Source organism: Cyprinus carpio, chromosome B2, assembly GCF_018340385.1.
Source record: "Cyprinus carpio isolate SPL01 chromosome B2, ASM1834038v1, whole genome shotgun sequence".
Classification (NCBI taxonomy): domain Eukaryota; kingdom Metazoa; phylum Chordata; class Actinopteri; order Cypriniformes; family Cyprinidae; genus Cyprinus; species Cyprinus carpio.
Genome location: NC_056598.1, coordinates 15,465,643 through 15,478,826, shown reverse-complemented (window position 1 = coordinate 15,478,826; position 13,184 = coordinate 15,465,643). Strand labels below are relative to the sequence as shown.

Below are 13,184 nucleotides of genomic sequence, written 5' to 3'. Positions count from 1 at the left end.
GTGAGCGACACAATCCCTGCGTACCAATCTTCATACTATCCATCCTAAATAGTATGTGAGATTAGAATTAGTGTGTCCCAAAGCATAGTATTTTGAAAAGAGTATGCCAGGAGTCCCCGGATGGTCAACTATTTCAGGTCGATTTTTGAAGTGTGGATTCGTGCACACTCTGGAGAGCTACTGTCCTGCAGATTTCAGCTCCACCCCCAACCAGCTAATCAGGTGTTCAGGGCTACTTGATAATTACAGACAGGTGTGTTGGAGCAGGGTTTGAGATCCAGGCTCTAATGGCTAATAATACTTTGATGAATGATTCGGTTAAGAACTACAAACAAGAATAAAAAGCGTTAATAAAAAAAAAAAAAAAAAACTACAGACATGACGGATGCACGCGACCGACGGTTAAATATAGAGGTTTAGAGAAAGGAGTGGGGCTGGGCGATATAGCTAAGAAATGTATCAATGATATAATGTTTCATATCGCTCGGTATCGATAATTATTTACATTTTTTATAACCTTTTTTTAAAACCTTTTTTTTGTTGTTTTAAATCTGCTGAGATAAAAGAAGCGTGAACTAAAATTCTCAGTTCCATGCGCGTGTCCGGGAAACTCATGAATATGAGAAGGGTCTGTCTGCAGACTGCAAGACAGGGGCGTAACACCGAAAATCTCGTAGCACCTGTCTAAAGGGCGAGGTCCGCCCTTTCAAATTGAATAAAACTGTTCAAATTGAATACAACTGAAAATGTTGATTTTTGTTTTTTTGCTTATTTTTATTTTGATTATTAACATTATACATTGTACAGTAATGTAAATATTATATGTTGAATTTCTTAATATTTGGTATTTATTTTTTTTCTATTTTAAATCATGAGGTTTCTTTTTAAAAATCATACCTTTTACACCATTAACGATTATTTAAATAATTTTAAATAATATTCAATGGGGTCTCAGATTTTTCAAGCCCTCTATAACAGGCCTACATGTTTTATAAATACAGTTGTATTTGTCAAGTTTATAAATACATTCTTCAATTAATTGATTGCATTAATGAATAAGTATTATTCTCTTTGAATGAATTGCTTATTTCATTTCTATTCAGTGGGCAGTTTTCCGGCAAAACAGAAAAGAAGGTTGTAGCAAGCATTTTTTTTTAAACAAAATATGAATTTCTTCATTAAAGACACGGTTTTCTGTAATTTGACAAATGTTCTTGATGTTTTTAAAGTAAATATGGATAACCAGATGTAATATTTATATCATCTTTGGTGTTATATAATAAAAGTAGGGCAAAAGTCACTAGAGCGACGGTGCTTTATCACGTGATAAAACAGAGGCCGCTGATTGGTTAGTATTTCATGTTTTCTGGTGGACATTGTAAGGGCACTGAAGGATCTGAGAATAGAGGTAGGCACGTACTTTTCTATACAATCTGAAGTGAGGAATAGATGGTTATATACTTATCTGTCACGTAGGGAGTCAGTTAAACTGTGTAGACTGAGGTTGGAGCACTGTGGGCTAAATAATTTTTTATGTATGGTAGAAAAAACATGTCTGTGGATTGTGTGACTGTAGAAGGTATACGTTAGGGCTGAAAGAAAAGAACTTTATGTTAAACTGACAGAATTAGGAGTTAGAGTATTGTCTATTTTATCTTTGCTTGTATACAGTGACAAACATCAACTGATCTCTGAAGCAGTTCTTCAGTTCTTGCATGATACAGGACCGTGTATGAGAATTTAATTCAAAGATTGACCTGTGAAGGGCAGTAACAAGCCTAGAAGTGTCCACACTGCCGGAAGAAGAAGAAGAAGGATCTGAGCATTGTCACTAAAAACGATGATTTTTAATAAGGTAAGCACGCATTTCTATTGACGCAATTGTTGAACAGTTTTTATTTTGCACATACTCGCGATTTTATTAATCTCAAATTAGGAGATAGCTAGCCTAGCGCTTGGAATTTAAATGAGCCGAATTCCAACAGCTAGTCTACGCAGTTAGTGAGAAAACCACTGCATCTGGAATTAACATATGAAGTTTTCTAAATGTGAGTTAATTGATGTAGTTAAGAAAGTTTCAGCTCTTCTCCTGCTTGTAGATTCACTTTGACTTTTATAACCCTGTCTATAAGCAAAAGTGCATGCTTAACCTTATCTTGTCATACTGTATGTAAATAAATATAGTGTAACATACTCAGTCTTTATGCGACTTTATTAATTGTATTTTATACAATTAAAATAAAATAAAAGTGATTAAGTGCAATAATGTTGTATACAGGTAGGTTTGTCTATTATTTGAATCATTTCCTTGTTAGCTTTGGCAACATTATGTGCACTGGTAAATCTTTAAAGCTGTTATGTCAGTGCATAAATGTGTATTTAATCATTGTCCAACAGGTTTTGAGGGCAGGTTTTCAGGCTGGACTTAGGTTTCAGAGTACTGGACCTCAAGCCAGTGCCAGAGCAGCTACTGCTGCATTGAAAGAATCTCTTGGAGGCTTCAGCTTTGGTTTGTATTATCATTCTCTGCTCACTGTGTTTTCAGAAAAACCAAGGCATTGTTAGATCATACGAACACATTATCCCTTAATTTAACAGAACTAACTGACCAGCAGAAAGAGTTCCAGGAGGTGGCAAGAAAGTTTGCACGTGAGGAGATTGTCCCAGCTGCCCCGTCATATGACAGAAGTGGTGAAGTAGGTTTTTTAAATCCATGTGTCCCCCATTTTGCATTTACATATTTTTTTTTAGATTTGAGAAAAAAAAAAAAAAAGTAAACTCTTGATTTTTCTCTTTGCAGTATCCATTTCCTCTCATTAAGAGAGCATGGGAGTTGGGTCTAATGAATGGACATATTCCAGAGGACTGTGGTAGGTACTGGTGACTGATGGACTGGTACTAGTAGACTGATGCCCAAAAATCATTATTCTGTCATCATTTCTTCACCTTCATGTAATTCTAAAACCTGTATGACTTACTTTCTTTCATGAAGCATAAAAGGAGATATTTGAATAATGTAATACTAATTGCTTGTTTCTATGCAATTATACCATAAAAGCATCATAAAAGTAGTCCATATGACTTGTACTTTACAAAATCATATCTGAAACCATAAGAAAGCTTGGGAACAGACTGACATTTAAGATGTTAATAGATTAAATGAGGCATACAAGTCATACGAAACCCTTTTATGGTGTATTTTATGGCATTTTAGAGTTTGGCACCGTCTAGTCTCACGTAGCAAGACCTTCAGACTGATGGCAGAAGGTCGGACCCCATTGCAGTTTTCTTTCCCCATCTTACTGACATGTAAAGCAGTCACAGTTTGTTCTGTTCTGAGTCATGTTTAGGGGTGTGAAAATGTAAAGTTGATGTCCATACAATGACATACCGGCGTGCAACCAATCATTAATCAAGAATGTTGTCTACAGTGGTCAAGAGACTATGCTATGAGCTTCACATACCTTTGAAAATCCGGGTTTTAATTCATCCTGACAAGCGCTCATTGTCATAGTTGTAAACACGTGTGAGGCGGTTCGGCCTCAAGGCTTTGTTTCCAGGTGGGCTGTCAAAGAATGGGACACACACATCTCCCGGAAATCCTGTAGAATCAATCAGATGACAACAAAGTGTTTGATATTTTGTGTGCCTAATGCATCAGATGCTCAGCCAACAGTCAATGGGTGTAACGTCTAAGGCTGAGACTAGGTAACCTCTAGTTTCATCCTCAGACTTCACGTCCACGGACCGTTGGCTAAACATCTGATGCATATGGGACACAAAAGTGGAAACATTTCAGGAGTGTCGAAGTCGTCATCGGATTGGTTGAATTCTACAGGATTTCTGGGAGACGTGTGTGTCGTGTTCTTTAACGCTCCGCCTGGAATCAAGATACCGTGGCGCCAAACCCCCTCACGAAAGAAGACAGCCGTCATGTTTACAACTGTGACGACGAGTGCTTATCAAGATCAACTAAACGCTGGATTTTCAAAAGTATGTGAAATATGTAAAGTTTGCGGCACAGAATCTTTAAAATATGTCAGAGAGTTTTACACACCGGTCTGTTATTGTGGCAACATTTCCACGCCTCGAAACATGACGATGAACGAAACGAACTGTGATTGGTTGTTTGACATGTCGGTCAAGCAGCCTCATGGGCGGGTCTTGGTCAATGAAAGCTGCCATGAATTCCAGACCTTCAGTCTGAAGGTCTGGCTACACGAGACTAGGCAACCTCAGGCTTCCTTCTTTTCATGGTATTGAAAAGCGTACCCAAGATATACTTCACAAATATACATTTTGTGTTTAACGGAAGAAAGTAAGTCATAACATGAAGACAACCACTCCTTTAGTTCTGACCATGTTGCATTTTGCTATATGTTTCAGGTGGAATGGGTCTGGGCATATTTGATGCCTGTCTCATCACAGAAGAACTGGCCTTTGGCTGCACTGGGGTACAGACAGCCATTGAGGCAAACTCTCTGGGAGTAAGTGCAGTTTTATTAAAATGTGCATCTTTTCATATTTAAACTAAATGGTCATTTGTGCATGCCTGAATTTATTCTTGTAAGTTAAATTTGAATGTGATTTATTTATTTTTTCTTTTCTTTTCTACGATGCAGCAAATGCCCGTCATTATTGCTGGTAATGATGCCCAGAAGAAGAAATATTTGGGCAGAATGACAGAAGAACCACTAATGTGTGTAAGTGTGTCATTGTTTTTCTAATCATTAATATTTTTATGATTTATGAAGCATTCCCTTTAGTAGAACAAAGACATCCGCTTGTGCTTATCAAAATGTGACTGTGTCGACAGGCATACTGTGTGACCGAGCCGGGAGCAGGCTCTGATGTGGCTGGGATAAAGACCCGGGCTGTTAAGAAAGGAGACGAGTATGTGGTCAATGGTCAGAAAATGTGGATCACCAATGGAGGAAAAGCAAACTGGTAAGTAAACCACTTATTCCGTTATTCATAATTGTGTTTTGGATCTATTATAAATCCTTCTGTTTGCATTTATAGGTACTTCCTGCTGGCCCGCACAGATCCCGATCCCAAATGCTCTGCTAGCAAGGCTTTCACAGGCTTCATTGTTGAAGCTGACACCCCAGGAGTCCAGCCTGGCAGAAAGGTACAAGCTGCTGACAACTGCAATCTAAAGCACTCAGATAATACTTGTACATTTATATTAATTACACTATGAGATTCTCCACAATTTGCTTATGTTTACACTCTTTTGTCAAACAGGAATTAAACATGGGCCAGAGATGCTCAGACACCAGGGGCATCACGTTTGAAGATGTAAGAATCCCGAAAGAGAATGTTTTGATTGGAGAAGGAGCCGGCTTCAAGATTGCCATGGGTGCATTTGACAAGACTAGACCACCAGTGAGTGTTCTTTTGCAGTTATTATCGCTAACAAATTCTTCATGGTATTATATAAATCATCTCTTGATGTTTTTCAGGTGGCTGCAGGTGCCACAGGACTTGCACAGAGAGCACTGGAAGAGGCCACAAAGTATGCTTTGGAAAGAAAGACTTTTGGCAAGTTTATTGCAGAGGTAGGTGTCTGTTTCAATAGACACGTTTGATAACCCAAACTGATACCATGAGGTTAATAAGACTGTAATCAGACTGTGTTTGTTTTCTGACCCCAGCACCAGGCTGTGTCATTCCTTCTGGCTGAAATGGCCATGAAAGTTGAACTTGCCAGAATGGCCTATCAGAGAGCAGCCTGGGAAGTGGATCAGGGCCGCAGGAACACCTACTATGCCTCGATCGCTAAGGCCTTTGCTGGAGACATTGCAAACCAGTGTGCCACTGATGCCGTCCAGATCTTTGGTGGGAATGGTTTCAATAGTGAATATCCTGTGGAGAAGCTGATGAGAGACGCTAAGATTTACCAGGTCAGGATTGTAGAACCAACCTTGTTTATTTGAACTGATAAAGATTATTAAATGTGACTAATGTCTTAATGTCTGCATCTACAGATTTATGAAGGGACTGCGCAAATCCAAAGGCTCATCATCTCAAGAGAACACCTTGGGAAATTCAAACAATGAAACTGTAAACTCAGGACTTCCATGCCATAAACAAACTGTTTGGTTGAGTGTCTTTTGTACATGTTTTTTTTTTTTTTTTTGATCAATAGATCTCAGGATTGTATCTCACAGATTGTAAATTGCCTACACTGATCTCCAGTTGCCTTATGTCATATCAGCATGTCTTGCCGTCTTTGTGTTGAACAACTACGTTGCTCAAAGCTGAACAAAGTAACATAGTTACACAGCTCTTCCTCAGATTCTTTTTGTAACTGATTATGTCCTCAAAACAAAAATAAACAATCTCCTTTAAAAACACTTGTAATTTTATTGCCCAAAAATCTATATCAAAATGTTAATTAATATTAATTACCCTAGAAAATGCAATGTTTAGTTTTGTCCTACATTTTGAGTGCAACCCTGCGAGTGCGACTTAATGATTTCCACCAATACAAGTAACTTCATTTGGACCTACACAATGCTGGGTAGTTAAAGTGCTTATCTCATTGTTATTACTTTCTATTTTTTACACAAATTGTTATGTTAACTGCATTTGTCAAGCTCAACCATTCAACTCCATTACCAAATTTACGGAAAAATAATGAACAAATAATGACTTATTAATATAACAAATATTAATATTTCATTTATGGTAAATGTTTATTAGTAACTAAACCGACATTTGGCCCCAAACTACAGTAGTTTACTGAGTGATGGCTTAAATTTGGATAAATAATATTTTGTATAATACTGATGCATTTTTTTTTTTATTTTATGTTTATTTACTGAAATTTATTTTAAATTGTATTTAAAATGTCCCAAATCAAAAAAAAAAATTGCATTGCTAATTAGCTTTACTAATATATATATATATATATGTTTCTTAACTTCTGAAATTGCTACTTCGGTTCACATGCCCCGGTGAACCGAAACCTGGAAAAATCGTTAAGTTGCTGATTCTAAGTTTGTCCACATCTGAAAATATGTTCTAAAAATATTGAACTGAGTTCAGGGGCGTTGCACAAGATCCTGGGCCCTATGCATAGGCAGTCCTGATGGGCCCCCACCCCCACTGAAAATATCCAGGTAAAATAAAATATATTCCAGACTTTTCAAGGGACCTCTCTCCATTGGGGCCCTGGAAATCAGTACTGGTTTTCCCAGTCTGACGCCCCTGGAGTTCAGATTAACAGTTTTATTAGCTGTTGGAGAGCGGGAATATAAATAACGTTAGTAGAACGTTAACAATTTTTTTATTAATTTATATATATATATTAGCAAAAATACATTAGTAAGTCACACATAGGCGTAAAATACGTGGACCCTTTTAATAAAACGTAAATTCACAGCACTTTCCATTGGGCAAGTGTATTTAAGAAAAGGTTCTCATGGGACAATGTACCGGTGTTTAGATGCGATTTGCAGAATGAAATTTAGCTTCCCATAATAACGTCACCATTAAACGCGTTTTGTGCTTTACTGGCACCCGTAGAAATGACGAGGACTGTGATGATGACGTAATATGTGTGTGACTGGTGAAGTCAGCCTGTAGTCCACTCTCTTGCTTCTCCGTCAGGATGGTAATGTAAAACACACTACTTTGTTTTTATGGTTATTTAATAGTGTATGATATCGTGTTTAACTCATAAAGAAAGAGCACGCGGTTTACTGCGATTGTGAAGAAAAAACAGCACATACTAAAAGATGAGAACAAGAGCAGCAAAAACATGTCGTCATCCGCCCAGTCAGTTCAGCACAGTTTACAGTCTGGTTTAAAATGAATGTGTCAGACTGCAGTCTTTGAGCTTATTGGCAGAAAGTGATGACAACAACTTTATTTTGCAGGGGACCCAGGTTAAAGACGTGATAATTAAACCTGATGCTCCAAACACGCTCCTCCTAGACAAGCATGCAGACTACATTGCAGCCTATGGCTCCAAGAAGGATGACTATGTAAGTTGATGGCTTACAAAAATGCAATAAATAAATAAATGGTTTTCCTTCAAAAATCTGAAGATCAGAGGTTAATTCCCATGTATTGTGCACCATCTCCTGCAGGAGTACACGCTGTCAGAGTACTTGAGAATGAGCGGCATCTACTGGGGTCTGACAGTGATGGACCTGATGGATCAGCTGTCTCGAATGAACCGCGAGGAGATCATAGAGTTCATCAAGTCCTGTCAGCATGACTGTGGAGGCATCAGCGCCAGCATCGGCCACGACCCTCATCTCCTCTACACCCTCAGTGCTGTACAGGTCGGCATGAATCTGCTAAATCTAGAAAGCATCGTAATAATTATTGAATGGTTGTAAAAATGACTACACAACAGTGGGAATCCATGAAAAGATGTGTGTTACTCCCTTTAGATCCTGTCGTTGTATGATAGCATTAATGTCATTGATGTGGAGAAAGTGGTGGACTATGTTAAAGGACTGCAGCAGGAGGATGGCTCATTCGCAGGAGACAAATGGGGTGCATTCATTCATTCATTCATTCATTACTGGAATAAACAATTTGAAGTATTATATGTAAATAAATATAATTGCTTGCTTTTTTCATTAACAGGAGAAATAGATACACGGTTTTCCTTTTGTGCGGTTGCGACGTTGGCACTACTGGTCTGAATTCTTTTGTATTCAAGTATTATATTTAATTGCATTTTTTAGTGTTTCTTGCAGCCTCTCAATGTTTTAAAAGCATATAACAAGACATTTCTGTGTAGGGCAAGTTGGATGAGATCAACATGGACAAGGCCGTCGAGTTTGTGCTGTCCTGTATGAACTTTGATGGTGGGTTTGGTTGTAGGCCTGATTCAGAGTCCCATGCTGGTCAGGTGAGTTGTTTGAGGTATTTTATGCCCACCTTTAAACCATTTTAGTGTATTTATACATTGTAATCATATGTCTTTCTCATCCTGTCTCTAGATTTACTGCTGCACAGGTTTCTTGTCGATCACTGGGCAGCTTCATAAAGTGAATGCGGATCTGTTGGGTTGGTGGCTCTGTGAAAGACAGTTACCATCAGGAGGCTTAAATGGGAGACCAGAGAAGGTAAGATGTCCTTTAGATCGAAGATATTAACAGAAACTAATTAAAAAAACGTAACTTAAAGTGATAGTTCACCCAAAAATGAAAATTCTGTCATTAATTACACACCCTCAAGTCGTTCCAAACCCGTAAGTCTTTCGTTCATCTTTGGAACACAAATTAAGATATTTTAGATGAAATCCGAGAGCTTTCTGACCCTCCATACACAGCAACACAACTGAAAGCGTTCAAGGCCCAAAAAAGGTAGTAAGCACTTGTGACGTCAGTTGGTCAACCATAATGTTATGAAGAATCATTTTTTTGTGCAAAGAAAACAAAAATAATGACTTTATTCAACATTATCTTCTCTTTAGCGTCAGTCCTCGACATGTGCTCACAGAAATACTATGATGCATAACTCTTTAGAACTAGTTATATTTTCAGTCATAGCTGAATATTTAATTGTAAGAGTCTGACTTTTGACTATCAGTGTATTCTGCTCATGAAGTGACCATCTGATCCAGTCAGTGTAGTGTAGGTACAGTTCATGTTGTAAAAGATTAAAACTAAAATTGAAAATAGCAATTTAATATATAGATTAAATTAAAAACATAAAACATATTAAACCCAAATTAAAGTTGACCATAAATAATAAACAAAAATGAAATACAATTTATTCAATGTTTTTAAAACTAAATACTAGATATTCAAATTGTTTATATTTATTTATTTATTTATTTATTAGAAGCTATTATTTATGAGTGACCAAACACAACCGTGGATGATGTTTTTTTCCTCTTGATTTCAGCTGCCTGATGTCTGCTATTCCTGGTGGGTTCTGGCCTCTTTGAAGATCATTGGCAGAATTCACTGGATTGACAAAGCAAAACTGCGCAGTTTTATTCTTGCTTGCCAGGATGAAGAAACTGGAGGCTTCGCTGACAGGCCTGGAGACATGGTAAGCTCTCTTTGGAGTCCGTCATACAAAAGTTTGCATATGCATAAATATTTTGCATGTTGTTTTACTAGGTCTTGCCATTCTTCAAAGAGAGCTTATCGGTCTCTGCAGTACATTCTTACCAGTGTTCTATATTTCCATCCAGGTGGATCCTTTCCACACTCTGTTTGGTGTGGCTGGTCTGTCTTTGCTGGGAGATGAGCAGATCAAACCAGTGAACCCTGTGTTTTGCATGCCTGAAGATGTGCTTCAGAGGGTTGGCCTCCAACCAGACTTGCTGAGCTGAGTTGAAATTTTCCTGAGTTGAAACCCCTGCACAGCCAGCCGTTTCGAAACGGGCAAACCAGCAAACCGTGGAAAGCTGTCATCTTCAACTAATGATCAGTGCGCCGTTTAGAGGGACCAAGAACTTTAGAAAGGCCCTTAACATTGTGTGCTTTTTATGAAGAATTGTTCTCATCATTGTGTAGGCACAGTATTACCATGCTTACATTTGTTAGTGGGCTTTCTCTATTTAAAGATGCGGTTTAAAGAGGAATATCTGCTATTTACAGCTTTCACTGTGTATTAAAATGTAACTTTATTTATATGAGTAATTCAGCAGGTCACTTTTTGGTGTCAACCAAAAGTGCTTATTCAATGAGGGGAGAGGTCGCAAAACTCATCTCTGATGGCTTTTCAAAAGCGAGTATGCGGGACTAATAAATGTACATCAATGTTACATCAGACTTTAAGCACCATAAACATGGATTTCATCATGCATGAGATTAATTTTGATGTCCTCTTACTGTCGTTTGTTCACATCAATTGTCAAGGTTTTGTAGGGCCTCACATCTCTCAAGCATTTATTGTGCAACAATTTTTAAAGTCACGTTTGCTTTGCACATTTTTGCTTTTGTGGTATGAATGAATTCTCTCACTCTGGCATTGATGCCAGTGTGTGAAGATGCCTGTTGTTTGGGATCGAATAAATGTGACTTTAATATGAAAAAACTCAGTGTTGGATTATTCATTGTCAGGTGGGAAACTGTTGGTGTTCTCCACAAGGAATCAAGTGTTCATCACCCCTAGAGCATCTGACACTGATTATGATAAAACTTTGTTGGCCTGCTGTTACGTGATGTTCCTCAGTAGTGCTTGTACATTTCTTTGCTCGGTGTAGGTTAGAAATGTTTGTATCATATAGAAAACCATTAAATTGGATTGATTACCAATTTTAGTCAATCAAACTTTGAATGCCACAAATTATCTTATGAGGTTGTGTTTACTAAAAATCACTTTTTCACACTATACTTTTACATTTATATTCATATTTGCTAGTTAAAACAAAGCAAAACTTTCAAGTATATGAGCACAGAGTTGGAAAAGTGAAGAGGCAATCAACTCGGAGTGTGTGAATTCATTAAGAGAGCAGCAATCTACAGACCACTGACAGATTTGCAGAAACAAACACAAGGGTTGTTAGGCTACGATGAAACCCCACTGGCTCTCATTACAAGCTGTTCAGAGTGTGGGAGATGTGCCACATGTCACCACAGTCTCCTGGCACTTATATTTGTGTTAGATCACCTCACATGTGCACAGACGCACACAACCTCTGCCTCTGTTAGTTTTATTAAGACATGATGAGTTTTATGACTAAATATGCTGTCACATTTATTTTAACTGTTAACTGAAAAGTTCTTTGGGAAATCTGAAACGGTTCTTCTACAACAACATTGCAAACCCCCTCTTTTGGAACCTTTATTTTTAAGAGTGTATAGTGGAAAAGGGTTTTTTAGATTATTAAGAAAATTGCTTCTTTTAAGAACTGTTTACTGAAAAGTTCTTTAGGGAACAAAAATGCTTCTTCTATGCCTATGGCATCACTAAAAATCCCTTTTTTTGGAACCATTGTTTTTAAAAGTGTAGGTAGGAAGGCCTTTGAATACTGTCTTGGACAAAGAGTCAAAAAAGGTTGAGAATCACTGGTGTGTGACAGGGATACAAAGATGTGTTTAGCCAAGATTTCATCTGTTTGGTTTCTCTGGTGAGGAAAGTTTGCACTGTACGTAATTCACAGCTTATGTTTACTTACCTGTAAAATGTTTAGTTGGCTTTATATCTAGGTGAGATTTACTTGATTATGAAAACAAAATTAATAAGATGTGAAATCAGTACATTAGCTTCGTCTACACTGGATTTATTCTTATCTTCAAACATGCTTTTTAAAGCCATTTTGTTAATCTGCTGTACAAACCATTACAAAAAAACAATGTCCACACATTCTTAAAAAAAAAACTAAGGCACGTGGCAAGACATCCCTTGTTGAAGTTGGTAAAACAAGTACGTCTTTTCCATAAAGAGTGTCTGTGCTTCTTTTACATGCTTGGAAACATTGCAGAATGGTATTGATGCCTCTATTGATGAACTGAATGTAGGGCATTATGTCTAGCCGTGCATGAACTGTGGATCAGACAAAAAGGAATCAAATCCCTCAGAGGATGATGGGTTTTATATACAGAAAGCTTTACAAATCAATTGCTTATAAAATTCAAAACCCCATAGCTCATGAAACAAGGGATGGATTACTCTAATTTACTTTAGGATGATTGTTACCATTGTTATCTGACATGTTCTGAGGATCCTCTGTAAAATATCAGGTCAAATGTGTGTTTATTTAAAGTCCAAACAGAAGAACCCAACTACTAAACATCACACGTCTGAACTCTGAAAGCCCTGATACAAAGTTAGGCACCTTTTCATTCAAATCCCTCTGCTTATTGTTGTTTAAAATTTCAGCATTTTGAGAATAATTGATGAGCAGCTCAAAACCACGTTTAATGGCTGCCTTCGATATGTGACTGCTGCCATTGTTCATTCTGTCTTGATTTTGTAAGCATCCACCTTGCTCACATAAGGGGTTCCTCAGTACAGGAGGCATATGAAGAGCAACTTTTTGTTGTCTTTGATGTGCTTGTTTTGCTCTTCTGTGAAGGGTGAAATGTGTAGGAGGCAAGGAACTGTTTTTTAGATCTGTCTTTGCGATATGTGAAGGGCTTTTGGATGAAGTCTTCTGAGGACATCCATCACTTTTATCCTCATCTTTTTCATTGCATTCACTTGAGGATAACTCAAAATGAGACAATGAAGCTTTGAAATAATCATCCTGGCGGTTT

General features: G+C 37.6%; 2 protein-coding genes across 3 annotated transcripts; both read left to right on the top strand.

The window, feature by feature from the left end:
* Positions 1-1,338: 1,338 nt before the first annotated feature.
* acadm (acyl-CoA dehydrogenase medium chain) lies at positions 1,339-6,357 on the top strand. 2 transcript variants are annotated; one of them, XM_042718293.1, is made up of 13 exons: positions 1,339-1,408; positions 1,672-1,855; positions 2,398-2,509; positions 2,599-2,696; positions 2,801-2,870; positions 4,387-4,487; positions 4,623-4,703; positions 4,817-4,947; positions 5,023-5,131; positions 5,248-5,388; positions 5,466-5,561; positions 5,658-5,906; positions 5,991-6,357. In XM_042718293.1, the coding sequence occupies exons 2-13, from the start codon at positions 1,841-1,843 to the stop codon at positions 6,060-6,062; spliced, it is 1,275 nt and encodes a 424-aa protein (XP_042574227.1). In that variant the 5' UTR covers positions 1,339-1,408; positions 1,672-1,840; the 3' UTR covers positions 6,063-6,357. The 2 variants fall into 2 exon arrangements, with proteins under 2 accessions (XP_042574227.1, XP_042574226.1); XM_042718292.1 differs by lacking the exon at positions 1,339-1,408 and having other exon boundaries at positions 1,472-1,855.
* A 1,109-nt stretch (positions 6,358-7,466) lies between these two features.
* Positions 7,467-11,019, top strand: LOC109049077 (geranylgeranyl transferase type-2 subunit beta-like). Its single transcript, XM_019066753.2, has 9 exons — positions 7,467-7,621; positions 7,887-7,994; positions 8,100-8,297; positions 8,409-8,514; positions 8,608-8,660; positions 8,765-8,875; positions 8,967-9,092; positions 9,877-10,026; positions 10,172-11,019. Exons 1-9 carry the CDS (start codon positions 7,619-7,621, stop codon positions 10,310-10,312), a joined length of 996 nt encoding a protein of 331 aa, XP_018922298.2. The 5' UTR covers positions 7,467-7,618; the 3' UTR covers positions 10,313-11,019.
* Positions 11,020-13,184: the final 2,165 nt, after the last annotated feature.